Source organism: Oryza brachyantha, chromosome 2 (assembly GCF_000231095.2).
Source record: "Oryza brachyantha chromosome 2, ObraRS2, whole genome shotgun sequence".
Taxonomy (NCBI): Eukaryota; Viridiplantae; Streptophyta; class Magnoliopsida; order Poales; family Poaceae; genus Oryza; species Oryza brachyantha.
The window spans coordinates 24,352,509-24,369,424 of NC_023164.2; the positions used below are offsets into that span (position 1 = coordinate 24,352,509).

At 40.2% G+C, this 16,916-nt stretch overlaps 2 protein-coding genes across 2 annotated transcripts; one reads left to right on the forward strand and one right to left on the reverse strand.

Annotated features, from left to right (window-relative positions):
- Positions 1 to 11: 11 nt before the first annotated feature.
- On the reverse strand, positions 12 to 2,016 carry LOC102717317 (universal stress protein PHOS34). The gene is made up of 4 exons (XM_006647879.3): positions 1,685 to 2,016; positions 1,439 to 1,542; positions 1,226 to 1,344; positions 12 to 231 (listed from the first exon to the last, which is right to left on the reverse strand). Exons 1-4 carry the CDS (start codon positions 1,872 to 1,874, stop codon positions 156 to 158), a joined length of 489 nt encoding a protein of 162 aa, XP_006647942.1. The 5' UTR covers positions 1,875 to 2,016; the 3' UTR covers positions 12 to 155.
- Positions 2,017 to 9,644: 7,628 nt separating this feature from the next.
- LOC102710765 (MADS-box transcription factor 22) lies at positions 9,645 to 15,921 on the forward strand. Its single transcript, XM_006649002.2, has 8 exons — positions 9,645 to 10,089; positions 12,640 to 12,718; positions 13,493 to 13,554; positions 13,653 to 13,752; positions 13,832 to 13,873; positions 14,771 to 14,812; positions 14,900 to 15,057; positions 15,582 to 15,921. Exons 1-8 carry the CDS (start codon positions 9,908 to 9,910, stop codon positions 15,610 to 15,612), a joined length of 696 nt encoding a protein of 231 aa, XP_006649065.2. The 5' UTR covers positions 9,645 to 9,907; the 3' UTR covers positions 15,613 to 15,921.
- The last annotated feature ends 995 nt before the right edge of the window (positions 15,922 to 16,916 follow it).

Here is a 16,916-nt window from a genome sequence, read left to right on the forward strand (position 1 = left end):
TCCGTAGCTCTCCGTAAGCACCACCAAGAGACCAAACGATGCATAATACAGTAGTCTTCAAATGTGAAATATGCAGTACTATATTGTGGAACTACAGATAGCACAGGAGCAACCGTAGATGCTTCAAATGTGAAAGAATGTTGACCCAAGATGGCTCAAGTGCCCTTGATCACGACAACAGGACAGGTCACATTGTTGATGCAGTAGTTGCTAACACTTCCCAAGAACATTCTGTACAACAGAAACAACTCAAAATACGAAACATAAATCTAAACAAGAAGCACATGTCTCTATATAAACCAAAACACAAGGAATAAATAAATTGATAACCAAAGTAATTTAAACAAAATCAAGCAAGAATTTCTTAAAAGGTTCATGGCCTAGATACATCAACACTAGATCGATTGCACTCGATAAAATAGTAGTGGCGTTAAGGATTTGAATGCATGCCTTAGTGTATTCTCAATTCTCATGACCATGATCTACTTAGGCTGAAGAAATAGGGCTGGCTACTGTGAGAAATTTACATGTCAAAGCATAGTCGAAATCTGTACCAAAATTTAATGATCCAATGCAAACTAATGGTTCCACTCACTGCTTACTGAAAGCTTCTTTTGTGTCACCAGTCATCAGTATTCATTTTTTTTAAAGAAAAGAAAAATGGTGTCATTTGACAAATCTGTAAATAGTTTAGCTGTCTTACAGGGTTTCAAGACCACAAAAGATTGTGTCATATTGCAGAACTGCATACCTATTGAATATGCTAGGAACAAGGATACCTAGATCTTTTCCCTTTTCCAGTTTTTAGCTCAAAATTTGCACATAATAGATGCTAAGTGCCTGAGCACAATTCTTGTCTTAAAGAGGTCAGGAACTGAACTTGGAATAAAACAAGTCAACAGGCCACCATCACAGCATTCCTGTTGCCCGTAAAATTTTTCCCACAGGTACTACGGTGATGACACTATAATTTCAGTAGCTAGAAATTCCCTGATCTGTAGCTCTTTCTTTTCTCTTTAATCCTTGTATCATTTTCACCCTCAAATTGACTTAAAATAGTTCCTAGTACTAACAAGGAGTAGTGAATATACTGATTCCCCTATGCTGCAGAAGTGCAGATTGTGATACAATTTATGAAATTGCACACAATCTGTTCCCCATTAGGTAGACAGAGTCAAACCAGCACCAACTTAGCTACAGATCAGGGAGAGTGCTTATCTATTACCTCTTGAGAGGTCCAAAAGCGCGGCACCCCATGACGAGCAGATCGGCCTTGAGATTGGCCGTCACCTCGCATATCTTCTCCTTGGGATCCCCAACCACCACATCCGTCTTCACCTCCACCTGCAACAAGACCAGCCCAAATGCTCAATCACCAAAAGAGAAGACCAGAAATTGAAATCGGTGAGCAATTGCCAGCACAAATGCTCGCCCTCACATTCTTCTCGGAGCAAATCTTGAGCGCGTGATCCATGATCGCCTGCGTGATCCGCCGCTGGTGCGTCTCGATCGCCTGCGTGAACGCCGGCACCTCCACCTCGCCTGACCATCGAAGCCGACCAACCAGCCAAGAAACCATCAGACCCAGCTCGACCGCAAACAAACAAAATGGGCAAGAGCCACAAGCTCACAGGACCGAAGCGTCCATCTAGCTTTCCGCGAGGACGAGTACGAGATCGCTTACTCGGGCCGCCGAAGGGGATGGGTCCGGGGTTGAGGCCGGCGGCGATGCTGGGCGGCGGCTGGACGTGGAGCACGACGAGGGCGCCGTCGGGGCGGAGGCGGAGGTTGTCGAGCGCCCACCGCAGCGCGTTCATGCTCTCCTCGCTGCCGTCCACCGCCACCACCACGCTGGCCAGGTTGCCCGTCGCCATGGCTGGCGGCCTCGCACTCCCTCCCTCGGGTCTCCGGCCCGAGCTCGCCGCCTCCTCGCGCAGCCGGGGGTCGCGGAGGCGTGGCTGCAACAGCTGCGTGCTTGCGTGCTGTGCTGCCTTCTCCTCTTGTAGTCTCGTGGTCGATCAAACGGGGCACGCGGACGCAGCCTTCGCATTTTAGCTGTGCAAGCGACGGGACTCTCTGGCTTGACTCTCCTTCGTCACGTGGCGGATGCTGTACGTGATGCGCCTTGGGTTGGGGGCTTGGAGCCGTCCGATCGAGACCTCTCACGGCTCAGAGGATCTCCTCGAGTCACAAACAACTGCGCTGCTATCTTCATGCATGAACCGAGCTGATCAGCTGCCTGGTCTCGATGTATGGTCTTGGGTTATCTGATAAGGCGGCCATACTCAGGGGTGATTGTCTGTATTATTTTAGAAAAAAACAATCAACATATTTGTAAATAAAAAATATTTTTTATATATTCTAAACAATCTAAAAGCAAAAAAGGAAAAAAATAAAGTACAATAAAAAACTCCAAATTTAAGATAAAATTTTGAATTTTAACTTATAAACATAAGTACAGGTAGAAGAAAAATATGAGTCTGTTAGATTTAGATGTGGTTGCCTTCCATTTTGACACCAAATTAACTTGGGTTAATTAGATCCATGTCATTATAATCTTGTTTGTTTTAAAATATGTCATTATAATTCGATTAATTGGAAGGATGTCATTATAATTTTAAAACTATTTGAAATGTGCCACTAAGTATCCCTTCGGTACATTTAAAAATTTTTTTGAATCAAATTGTCCTTTTTACTTACAACATCGACCCGAAGTGTGCAGTGAAGAGTATGAGGGCAATATGTCCCAAAAATTTTAAAAAGTGCACTAAAATGGTACGTAATGGCATATTTTGAATAGTCCTGAAATTATAATGGTATTCTTATAATTAGTCGAATAGTAATGATATTTTTAAAGACAAATTTATAATATCATGGATCTATTAACCCAATTAACTTAGGTAACAGAGTTTCAGATACTAAGCGATTGTGTAGTGATTCGCTGCAAATGGACGTGGTTGACCCTGTCGTCAATCCATCGGTTATTCAGTTGTTTCTCCCGACACGAGAGGCTCCACGGTTCTTTGATATCTAGGTTTCCTAAACCGTTTGATATACCGAAGTTATCGTATTGTCGTACGGTAAATGCGAAAATCATGGCGAATTTGTCTTCTAAAATTTGAATTCAAAGTCAGTGGTAGGAATGGATTTATTACTATTTTATCATGTTAATCACGCGGTTTTGCCGCGGTTACGTGTTTTGAAGTGAAAACTACCGCTGGTTGAACTAAGGTAAGAATGATGATTTTGTCGTGGTTTCATTGTGGTAACCATGTGGTTTGGAATTAAACTCGTCGCTTCTTGAACCGAAAAAATTTATATTTAAACAAATATTATCCAAATGAAACCGTCGGGTTACCGCTACCATGCCCTAGCGGTAAGTCTAGTTACTGCGTTGTCAGCTATAGTTTCGTGAGACCTATTGCTAACTAACCCATGGACTTGCTTTCTTCATAATTAAAGAGGGTTTATATTATTTTCTTCATAATTAAAGGCAGTTTCTATAGTTGAAAATTACTTATAGCCCGTTCGTCCAACCGAGGCTCATGGGAAGGATACACAACAGGAGAAACGGGTGGGTGCCCAATATTATTATATAATGTGCTATTGTCAGTTGCTAAAATTTGGAATTCTCGATCTATTGTTTTAGAAAAAAATTAAAAGCTTGGTTCGAGAATTTTTTATAATGTGATAAATTTATGTTACTGTATTCATTGTGTTTCTGTATTCAATAATATTTGATTATGTTTTCGTTTCTAGGTTATTTATTCCAATTCCAGAAAAGATATGTAAAAGAAAATGGTAGATATAGTTTTTGTCTATGTCTGAGTCGTTTTTACCCCTAGACACGAGTTAGGTCAATTATAGGAGCCACCACTATTGGTGTCGTATTGGCGTGCATTGTCGGCATGGCACCACGGGGGTGGCGCTTTATGGGTGCGTGGTAACGAGGTACAACGTCCGTGTGCCATGGGACCATGGCGGTGTCATGCCCATGGAGTGTCTTATGCACATTTTAGCAATTCAAGGTCGTATGTATATATTGATATATTACGAATGGAAAAAAGAGATCACCAGTGGTTGAGGCCACGCAAAATGCAAGCTACTTATATAGTGCTCTCAGATGGAGACTAGAGAGAAAACATGTCACATAGGATGGCATCACACCCTCTCTCTCACCACGTAAATTGGCTCAATTAGTGGTTTCAATTTTATTTGTTAGCTTCTACGCCTTGTATTTTTACACTGAACACCGCAGAAAACTATAAAACAAATAAATTCACCCTCCCCTCGCTTACGTCAATATTCTCCAATCCATAAACACCAATCTTCCATCTCTTCTTCGCACTGGTGTCGGTGCCACTCTCTCATCCTACTTCACGCCAATGCCACTTTTCTCTCTCCCCTCTATTGGCATCGTGTTCCCGGTCTACCTTGCTAGCCTAGATGACATTGACGGGTCATATATCTCCAATGGCAATGAAGATAGGGACATCACTGTCATTGTCTATTTTGTCATTGTTTGTGGTGAGCATATCAAGGCGAGCACAGAAGTGATGTCCTTAATGGCGGTGACCGATGCATGGGGCAGTTGCCATGTGGAGAGGGTGGATCTACTCGAAGTAGAGGCCTAGACCACTAGATGACATATCTACTAGGTGTGGTGTCCTCGGCGATTGATTTGCTCAGGAATGTGGTCTCTTTGTCTCTTTAGCCATGGCGAGACAATCGCCATCTACCACCACGGCGAGACAATGGCAATGAAGGAGCTTGTGGTAGCAATCGCCATGGCGAGGAGCGGCCCTTGGTCTCTTTGTCTCTTCAGCCTCCGTTTCTCTCCTCGTCATCTACCACCGACGAACCTCGATGGTAAGAAGCAATCGTCTTCATGAAAGCGGGGGATGCACTCAACCAACGCAATTCTTAACTAAGTCTTTACACGTAAGTCGTTTTTTAGATACATAGTTTTGTAAAGCATATGTGATTACTAAACGGTATGTGCGTCCCAATAGAACTACTCGTTCATCTGAGCTAGTGGCGGAGTTCTTATGTAGCCTAACGACACCACCCACCATGTCATTGCATCGCGTATATATATGGATTTGAGCCTCAAGCAACTAGCTCATTTGTCCTTCCGAACTTTGATGGTACCATGTGACACACCAAAGCTGAGCTGCTCTATATCCTACATCAAAACAACCCACGATCCACGAGCGCTAGCAGTGCTCGGTGTCACTTGCAACCTGCTAGTTGCGTTACCGAGCCATGAGCCGCTAGCTGCATCCTAGATTCCTGGCGCGTCCGACATCACTAGACTGTATTGGAGACGTCTCCGCCTAAGCGCTCTGCCCCGTGGCGCGGGGTACTAGAGGTAAGCAAATTACCGTGGATCGCAACGTCGACTCGGTGTCCGCGGGCGATCGATCGCGTTTGCTGGTGGGCAAAAATCCTCATAGCCTTTTGGATGCCGCCACGAGGGCTGACATTTTCGCTTGCGGGCCTGGGGTCTCAACTACTCAGAGCAAGTTTAATAGTACAACCAACTGATATCTCTAAATCATCTACGGTTAATCTAATAACCAATTTATACAATAGTCACATATAAAACATATACTACATTATCCTATCTGTCATACAAATATATACTCTTATATCTTCTTAAAATATATTTATAGCCTTATAACTAGTTTACAGCATGCTATTGTACATGCTCTCGGCTGTCAATCGACACGCTTTGCTCCCCTAACATCGTAAGATGTGCCACGCGACCTGTTTATGCATAGTGAGAGCAAGTTCAATAGTACAGCCAACGACTAGCTCTAATTTATCTATAGTCAATCTAATAGCCAATTCATACAATAGTTATCTATAAACTCACATGTCATACACATATTTTATTTTAGAGTCCGTGTGCAGCTGGCTACAATAGCCCACATCTCTTCTCTCTTCTCTTTAAAATATACTTATAACTGGCTTATAGTCTGCTATTTTACCTGCTCTGAATTCATGCGCGTTCGTAGAATGCGTGGGCTTGCGTGGCCCGGCCTATGGCCCCCCAATTAAGGCCTTGTTTAGATCTCTCAAAATGGTAAAAGTTTTATCATTTTGAAACACTTTTTGGCAAAATGGATCTAAACACTAGAGTAAGAAAATAACAACTTTGCATTTGACATTTGGCAGTCTAGAGTAGTAAATTTCACCAAAAAGTACATAGGGTCGTGAACCACCTCTCACTTTTGCCAGAAAAATGGTAACTTTTACATGCCTCTAAACTCCAACTTGCAAAATATAATGCTAAAACTTTTACCACCAAAACTTTTATTATTTATCATTTATCATTTCAAATGCCTCTAAACAGGGCCTAAGGCCTAAGGTAAGCTATAGTAGCTACTAACTAAAGCCAGTCTCTAGACTCTACAGGTAAACCTGGGCTTGGGCAAAAGGGGCAAACCACAAAAGACGCCGCGTGTAGCAGTGTAGTGAAGTACTTGGAGAAACAGCGCCGTGTGTAGCAGAAATGAGAGCATGCTCCGTATAACTTTTGTCACGATTCACATGCGTCGGGGCCACAAGCTAGAAGAGCAGCTACAATATCAGATTATAAGGTAGCTATAAACATATTTTAAAGAGATAAGAATCAGATTATAAGGTAGCTATAAACATATTTTAAATAGATAAGAATGAAAAGAAACGAGATGGACTACTAATTTGTAGCTAGCTACATATAGGCTACAAGATAAAATATGTGTATGATATGTGGAATCATGTATTGATGTTTTAGAGGTAACTATTGTATGAGTTCGTTATTTGATTGACTATAGATAAATTGAAGCTAGTAGTTGATTATACTATTTTGCTCTAAGACAACTATAAGCATATTTTAAAAAAAATAAGAAGGGAGAGAGAAGAGAGGTGGACTTCTAATTTATAGCCAGCTGCACACTGACTCCAAGATAGAGTGTGTATATGACATGTGAGACCATGTATTAATGTTTTGTAGGTAACTATTATATAAATTGTCTATTAGATTGTGTATCGAAGAATTGGAGCTAATAATTAACTATACTATTAAACTTGCTCTTAATGACAAAAGAAAGCCCGCACCGGGGCAGGAGCTGGACTGTCGTGCCTTTGACTGCCTGGGGTAACAAAATATCCGTATGAATTGCGTGTACTACATGCTGAGGTCACGTACACCGTACACGGTACACCCCGTGGTCGCATGGCTTCAGACAGGATGCTTGCACTTGACCTGATTGTTTGAAAGAAACGATTCCTTTTACAGTTTGAAGGTTTTTTTGGTTGATTACAGTTTGAAGTTTGTGATTGCGCACCCACTGTACTCGTCATCCTTTTATTTTAGATAAATTCCAATGTAATCTCCTCGTCTTCATTAAATTTTAATATACTTATTGTCTGCTCTATCAAACTTAAACTTTAACATGTTTCACTCTCACATTGACAGACTCAGATATATTTAAATTTGTGGGTTAATTAGATTCATGCCATTATAAATTTGTCAGTTTTAAAATATTATTACTATTCGATTAATTGTAAGGATATCATTATAATTTTAGAACCATTTCAGATATGATATTTTGGTACCAAATTGCCCTTTGCACACGCCAAAGACGCAATGAACAACAGATGGACAATATGGTTCAATATTTTTAAAAAATTACACCGAAAGAGTATGAAGTGACATATTTTAAATAGTTCTGATTATAATGACATTATTACAATTAGTCAAATAGTAATGATATATTTTAAATGTTAGTTTATAATGACATGGTTCTAATTAACCCAATATTTATTGCTCAAAACATAGGATTTTAGGTAACAGGTGAAGGAATAAAATTTGTATGAGATGGTGGAGTACTTTGAGACCGATCCTAAATTAAGCTTTGCTGTAAAATAAAACAATCTATAGCTTCTTATGTATCCTCGATGTACAAGTTAAGAAATGTTATCCCCTCAATATCCATTTACTGCTCATACATCAATAATTTTATTTTTTCAGTAGGACAACCCGTGGATCCCACGGTAAAGTAGTACTAGCTAGGGTTCTGTCGAAGCCGTCCATGGGCGGTAGCAGGATTATCGCACGGTTTTTTGGAAACCATGATTAATTCGTGTTTTTAAAAATATGAATTTAGATCTAATGGTAACCACGATTTTGGCACGAAAACCATGTCGTTTAGCGCGATAACTGCACGGTCTGTCCAAAAAATAGTGAGTAGTTCATTTTGAGGTCAATTAAAATAGACAAAATGTTAAAAATATTTTAAAATTAAATAAAATATGAAATAGCTAATGTGATATATTTGGAATATTTAGGACATAGTGTTTGCTAAATAGGAAAAGTTGGCACGACTCTATTAAAATATAAATATTTGAATAATTATATATGACAACCTACAATTATATAATTAATATAGAACACAATTAAAAAATAAATTACATGCCTTCGTCATAACATACTACTATTAACTAGCAGAAAGATTACAAGTCCATTGTAAAAGAGTCCATTGTAAACACTCATGGGGAACATCCTCAGCGCCGAGCCGCCGAACGCAGAGAAACCGAAGAAAGGCAATGTGCAAGCTCTGGAATGCCCTGGAGAGAGAGCGACGCCGGACGGAGATCCTCCACCACCACCACCACCACCGGCTGGCGCACACAGGATCGCCACAGCGCCGGGGCCGGAACAGCGAATCCGGGGAGGCCTCTGCAGCACCAGGCGGCACGCGCGGGCCGTGCCTTGCCGCCCCGCCCGCCCCCAATCCGCGGCGCCTGCCCTCTCGTCCCTTCCCAACAAACCCTCTACCGCACGCACCACACGCCGTCCTTTCGCGTGGTTCCGCTCGTCCGTCCGTCAGCACGCACGCTTGGCACGCGGCACCACATCCACGGCGGCCGCCTGCTACAGCCAGTAGTACTGTTCTGCCCCGGCCGCGCCGCCTGACGCCACCACCCTTTCCTTTTCCGGAAGCCTCCCCCAATCCTCCGCCATTCCCCGCGTAGACCCATGCGCCTACCGACCATAGCCCCCCATCCATCGATCGCCTAGTAGTAGCTTTGCTCCGGTTTATTTTAAGATTTTTTTGGGCCCCAGCTCGCGGTTCCTTGTGGCATAAACAATGACTGGGCCGGCCGGCCCCGTGGCCTCGCCTCCGGCACTGTGCCTGTCACGCGATTTTTAGGCATTGTTTAGTTTTTAAAATTTTTCTAAAAGCATCACATCAAATTTTTAGACATTTAAATAAAATATTAAATATAGATGAATTAAAAAATTAATTACACAGTTATAAAAGAAATCTTGAGACGAATCTTTTGAGCCTAATTAGCCCATAATTAAACATAAGTGCTACAGTAACCAACATGTGTTAATGATGGATTAATTAGGCTCAAAAGATTCGTCTCGCGGTTTCTAGGCTAGCCGTGAAATTCGTTTTTTCATTCGTATCCGAAAAAACCTTCCGACATCTGATCAAACATTTAACATGACATTTCTCCGAAAATTTTTTTATTTTGCTGTTTTTTATGGGTGAAAAACTGCGTGGGCTCTCTCGATGGGTTGCCATCCACCACCATCCATTCATCGCCTTGCCTCTGCTGTCTCCTCGCTTTATTTATGTCGACCTGCCAATAGGAGCAAGTCCCCCCATCTCGAGCCGAAGCCGCGCGGCGCCTCGCCTCACCTCGACCGACTCCCCACCCCCCTCTCGTCTTCCTCCCCTTTCCTCACTCCACCCCCTCTTTCCGCATCCCTTCACCACCGCCACCACGACGTAACGCCTCCCGATCGGCGGCGAAGGGGGTGCGCGCTTCCGTTACGGCTGGGGGAGGACCAGGGGAGAGGGGGGGGGGGGGGGGAGGAGATCGGGTTTTGTCGTCGGCGGCGGCGATGGCGCGGGAGAGGCGGGAGATAAAGAGGATAGAGAGCGCGGCGGCGCGGCAGGTCACCTTCTCCAAGCGCCGGCGCGGCCTGTTCAAGAAGGCCGAGGAGCTCTCCGTGCTATGCGACGCCGACGTCGCCCTCATCGTCTTCTCCTCCACCGGAAAGCTCTCGCACTTCTCCAGCTCCAGGTATGTCATACTCTCACTCCTGTATACATATCGATTGCACTTGGCCTTCCCAGCTCGATAGATCTAGGCGGGCTTCCTCTTCCGGTCTCCCCTCGACTTGCGAGGTGTAAGATCCGTCTTGTCTAGGGTTCAACCGCAACGCGCCGTGGGAAATATTTTTACTGGCGGAGATCTCCCCATTTCCACTGGTGGGAGAAAAAAAAAATCAGTCCTGTTACTTCTGAACCACTTGTATTAAAGAGATTTACTGTAGTCTGCAACTGTGGTTTTGCAGATTATTTCGAGTTGTTCTTTTTCTGGTGCGTAGGTAGCCCTTCTTATTTGGCCATTCCTACCGGAATATTGTACGGCGACTTCTGTTATTTGCTGTGCTTATGTGTGCGTGGAGTTAATCGATGTGTGTGTCGCGCTAGTGCTGTGGTGGTGATAAAACTAGGCCTGCCAATAGCGTACGGCCGTACATGTGATTTTATGTGCTGATCCATCCATTTTGGTCTCGTGTTTTGTGCATCGAGCTAATGACCTTCGCTTCATGTAGCAGTAGTTTTTAGTATCCGTGATGTGTTAAATCATCGTTCCAGAACTACTATGTGATGAGAAATGGAGCTGCTCATATATGTATCGTTAGTTGCTATCCAATGCTTCCTCGATCAGTGCAATCCTTTTTTGCGCCTAGGTGTTGTGCTGTACGTCTATTTACACTGTGCTGTCCAGGACTGCTTATCTTGTTTGCTGGTGTAATACGATGATGTGAAATACTTCAACCTTAGGATCATATTACCATAATATGTATCCTGCATTCCCCATCATGCATCTTTTATGATATGCTTCCTCTTTTATTCTCGAATAAACTAAAATAATTTACCCACATCCCTTTAACTATACCTGTGAGATTCCCAAGTAATCTTGTGATCCTTTTAGAGGAATCTTTGGCTGTCAGTGTTTCTTTGTGCTGCATGTATGTATCCATTTTGAAAAGTTCACTTAGTTAAAAAAAATGATATACCATGTACCTGTTTATATATATAAACAAAAAAGTATTAGTTAGAATTTATGTTGTTTTTTCAGGTTGCTTAATTTGCATTGATTTATAAGAGCACATGGTAACACATTAACTGGAGTACATCAAACAGGGATCTTGCTAAACGATGAGAATAGTTTTGTGTAAATTCAAGTAGTGCACTTTGCATTTCTTTGATGAAAGTATATTATATCAGATAAGATATGTTGATGTCTTTTTTATGGTTTTGCATTAGTTATCAGTAGCACAACTTTTTCGGATATGCTTTTTGGGGTACGCCGAGGTGTTCAACTTAATTTCATTCATGGTACAATTTATTTTTAGTTCACTAAAAGAAACTAAAGCTAGTTGTCGAAAGAAGATAAAGAATAAACGGAGATGTATGTAATATTTTACATTTGACTGTTGACAATCAATCATCCTCTGAAGCAATTTACTATTGTTTCTTACCTGATAGTAAGTGCTGGTAGATCAATCCACAAAACATTGATCCTCTATCTAACAAAAGTCACACAATATAATATTGAATCAGTTTTGGATCTGGAAGTTACAACCTATCTTTTTAGTTGATAAACTAATGTCTGTCTTGATTATATGTTCTGCACTTGGACATTGTATTGATCCTTCTTCCACGTTTGGATGGCCTGTACATCTGGTGCTTTCTTACCATTTTCTATCTTTTGTTCAACTCTTATCTGCATGTCAATATCAACCTATGTTAAGGTTACTGTCCTGCAATGTTGTAGTCCACTTGGCCTAGGCCTTTAGGCTAGGGATGGCAATCATGCTCAATCACCTATTTACCCGTGAGTAAAAACTCTATTAGGGTTGGTTATGTTCTCCATTATGTACATGTGGATATGCTATTGGGTCAAAACCCATGCCCGATGAGTAAATTACCATGCGTATGGGTAGCCACTACCCATGCCTGGTTTACCTGTTTACTCACCAAATCCAATTGATATTTGATTACTAGCCTATAAATATTTTAATGTAAAGTTAATTCAAACTTTAATTTATATCCTGCACTATGACACGATCACTTTAAGTTAAACTGATGTTTAAGTTGCTTTAGAAACATTGCAGTTCATCGTTAATCCATGAGTAAAGCTATTTATTTCATATAAAGTTGTATCACCTATATATATAGGGGTGGTAATGGGCCCAACTATTTTGCCTATAAAATTTAAGGGCCGGGTTCAAAACGGATTGAAAATAAAATTGTATAGAGTTTTGAGCTAAAATTTTTTTAAGAATTAAATAGGGTTGTGAAAGAACCCCACGGGCCTTGGCCTATTCCCACCCCTACCTATATATAGTGATAGGTAAATGGGTGAACCTGTGGATACACGGCGCTTGCGGGTAATGGGTATGGGCAATATTTCAAACCCGTGCCCGCCATGCCCGATTGCCATCCCTACTTCAGGCCTTCATAATTATGAATGTCCATGTATTGCTTATGTTTTGTTTTCGTTTTGATTTATGGTATGTAGCCTGCTATAGTATTGACATTGTCTTCTGTTGGACAGTATGAATGAAGTCATCGACAAGTATAATACGCATTCTAATAATCTGGGGAAAGCAGAGCAGCCTTCGCTCGACTTGAATGTATGTGCTATTCTCCTCCTACTATGATAATAGTATATACTGTTCTTCATATATATGTCATCCCAATGGTCACTAACTTGCATAGCCAATATTAGATCATGCCATCAAGGTTCAAAATGGGTCATTTTATGTACATCGCCTAGGTTAGCACAAAGAATAATTTTGATAATCAGGTTTTTGTATCTGGTAACATTGTAATATTTTTTGTGTACCCTCAAATAGAAAATATTACAAAAATACTAAGAAAACAATAGCATATTCGAGATCCATTCAGAGTTCTCAGTATGCTGATTATATTGGATCCACATACACATGTTCAAATGATGTCCACTTTGTTGGTCGTATGCCAACATTTGTAAATTGTTTGCTTGATTTTTTTCGTCGCTGTATTTTTTTATATTAATACTTGTAGAAACAATTTAAATGTTTCACTCCCTCTCATATTTTTGTGATACACTCACCATTAAACAATAAACGATATAATTCTCTACTTCTTTAGTGGATCTTAGAAAAAAAAATTCCTCTATAGCGTAAAACTAATTTCAGTTACAGATCATGAGCTCAAATTTAATCAGTAGGTTTAGTAGAAATGTAGTAATGTGCTCAGACATGTAATACAAACGGTGCCTTAAAGTTATGTAGATATATTGAGAGCTCCAGCTCTTGCCATACGTTATATAGATCTTATAAATGCCACTGACCATCAGGCTGTGCAGAATGCAACCTATATATTTTTTGATAGTTAATACTAATAGTTCTATCTTTTCTTTTCAGTTAGAACATAGCAAGTACGCAAATTTGAATGAGCAACTTGCAGAAGCTAGTCTTCGTCTTAGGTCAGTTCTGTGCTTCTATCCCTTCTTTAAAAAAGATGTTATACTTGAGGGATTTGCTTCAATATATATATAGTTGATGATATATGATCAAATTATAGACAAATGAGAGGTGAGGAGCTTGATGGATTGAGTATTGATGAACTCCAGCAGTTGGAAAAAAACCTGGAAGCTGGTCTGCACAGGGTGATGCTGACAAAGGTTTGGTGATTTTATACATGCATGGCATGCTTTTGATTCCCCTAAATGTGTAATTTTTTATTTCCATATGGTTTTACAGGATCAACAATTCATGGCACAAATCAGTGAACTCCAGCGGAAGGTATCACTTGTTTTTCTAGACTAAATTCACCTGAATCACTGATAGTTTGGCAACAATTTGATTTTTCCAACAAAAGTAGAACCTTTAAAGAAGTAAATGTTACATACAGGTATTCATTGCTGGCCTATATGCAGTTTTTTTTTCTTTGCAATAGATCACTGTGTAAAATGTTAACTTATAATTCTTTCCAATACAGAGAGAAATAACTTGTAATTTACTGTTGCGTCTTGCAAGACAAATGCTGCCATCTTCTGCCTTTTTTTTTCAAGATGGCAGATACAAAGTTCAAGCAAATTTACTAATGATCACCACACGCTGAACCCATTCCCCATGGATTAGTGGGAATTTCGAGCTGAATTCCCAGCCCATCCCTGGGAGAGGCTGTGGCTTTGTTCCATGCCAAACGATGAAGTCCTTAGTGATTTAAAACAATTTCTTGTTGTTCCTGTTATTTCAAATTTACCAACTGTACTGGTGGTTAAGTTCCATCCCTTTCCTTGATAGAAACTTGTGGATTTTGACTATCTAGAGTATCAAATTAGAGGCTAACCATTTAAGAAATAATTAATTTAAATGGATATTTTGGTTTAGTTGATCTCTGTCATGCGCCAATTACCGATTTACATACAACACTCCTTTCAGATTTACTATCTCAAAGGAAAATTTACACCTTACTAACGTTCAAGTATTGTAGAGGTTTCATGCTGCTGTTGGAAGCTGGTCAAACACCATTCTTTGGGAAAAACTGCAGCCTAAAAGATAGAAAACAAAGAATCTACAATAGATTCTGCCGCACGCAATGTTCTTGTTCCTGCTTGTTTATTCAAATCCTTGCCAATTGAAATAAGAGGAAAGATTACAATTTATATGTTGCATATTTTCCTTGTTGTATTACAGAGTTCACAGCTGGCGGAGGAGAACATGCAACTCAGGAACCAGGTATAGACATTAATTGTTTACATTTGTTTGTTGAGACTTGAGACCAGTCCATCTGAACACACTCGTTTTTTTTTGTACTGAATACAGGTATCCCAGATATCACCAGCTGAGAAGCAAGTTGCTGATACTGAAAATTTTGTTACTGAAGAAGGACAGTCTTCTGAATCTGTGATGACTGCATTACATTCTGGAAGTTCACAGTCACAGGATAATGATGATGGCTCGGATGTATCACTGAAACTAGGGTGAGTTTCTGAGGATTGCAAGTCTTCAGGAATATTAATCATTATTGTTACTTTAATGGATTATAATTCTGTGATTGATGACTTTAGCACCTAGTTGGATTAGCATATTATCAACATGCAATATAATCTATTATATGAATATTTTGGATACATAGATGGGAATAATGCCTCTTTTGTTTTTCGGCATATGTTTTGAGGCTGAGGTATGGCGTTGTGCTGATAGTTATTTTCTTATAAATCCAGACATGTATAAACTTGAAATACACACCTGTGCAATGTTTTTTCCCCTTAAACTAAACTTCTTTCATTCCGCGTGTCCTGAATCCTGATACATGCAAACGTAGTCAATGCTCTTAACTTTTTTAGAGAGTTAGAATTTGAATTCTTGCCTGGGTAGTATACTGAATTACGTATGATTCTTATAATATAATATAAGTATATATAATGACCGAATCTACATATTTGCAAGAGTTTTGTTCATTTTTGTTTGACTGAAGTTTTTCTTCCAACTCTACAACTTGCAGGCTGCCTTGTGGTGCTGGTGCATGGAAGTAACTGCCCAAAAAAAAACACCTTTGCAGATCTGGTTGGAGTTGCAGCATCCAGTGGAGAAGTGCGTGTGTTATTTGCGAAAACCCAGACTGCAATAATCTTGCGTTGGAAGCGAGATCAGTTAACCTGATTTATCATCCTTGTGGCTGCATGATGCGATGTTCCGCTAGCTTATACTGTTCGCTAGGATCTTAACTAAACTGTGAGCTCTATTTGCCGTTTAATTACCCCATCGCTCTTGGCACTGCTTATGCGATCTATACACTGTTGATATCTTAGTTATGATCTGTGTCTTTTGCAGCGTTCCAAGTATGATCTACATGATACTTAGGTTGCTACCTTTAATCCTTGAGTAATATGTATTTTTATAATTGTCGCTGTCGTATATTTCAGCGCTCAGCTAGCAGTCGCCGGTCGGTGTAGTAATTTCTTCTTTGCCCTGTTCACGCTATAACTCGGGCTGCACGGCTGCCCTGCAACTCGTTACTTGAGGGATATGCTCTGCATGGAAAGACACCATTCAGATACGCGCTACAGCATTGAATTTCGCTAGGGATAGAAAGCGATACTGGTGCTACAGTACATGGCGCAGCAGAAAAAACGACATCTATAGTGGTGTTCGACTGATCCTGGCTCTTTCCATTTGCGCGAATGTACTTTGCTTTTGTATTAATTGCCAAATTTATTCATCAATTAGAGGAGTAAGCCGCATTTGGTTCAATATAGCTTTCCCATACTATCATCGGTGTAGTAAATAGGTCTAATTTGTACTACATACTATTGCATATTAAAAATGCACTGTCATGTCCTAATCTAATACTATATTGTCTCATAAATATTTATAGATTATTTTGCACGTGATTGCTTAGCAGATATTAATGTTGAGAAGAAATGACTATAATATTTTTTTAATAAATAAATGGATGGGGGAGAATATAGTTGAGGATAAAATGGAGGAATTTTGAATGAAAAGTAGTTTGAAACATGTATATTGTGAATATTGCTAGAAAGCTTATTATCCTCATCCTTTTCTTTTTGCATATGCTTATAAGTCAAAATTTAAATTTCTAATCTTAAATTTGGAGTTGATTTGGTTTGTTTAACGTAGTTTATTTCCTAACCTTTGTTTTTAGATCGCTAAAAATAAATATATAAAAAAATATTCATAAATTATTTTTTATTTGTAAGTATGTTGTTTGACTTTTCCTTGAATTTATATTCAAGATTAAATCATACAAATGCTTACATCTTGGAATGAAGGGAGAATAGCGTACAAAATGTTGCAACACAAAGGGTTTTGGAGGAAT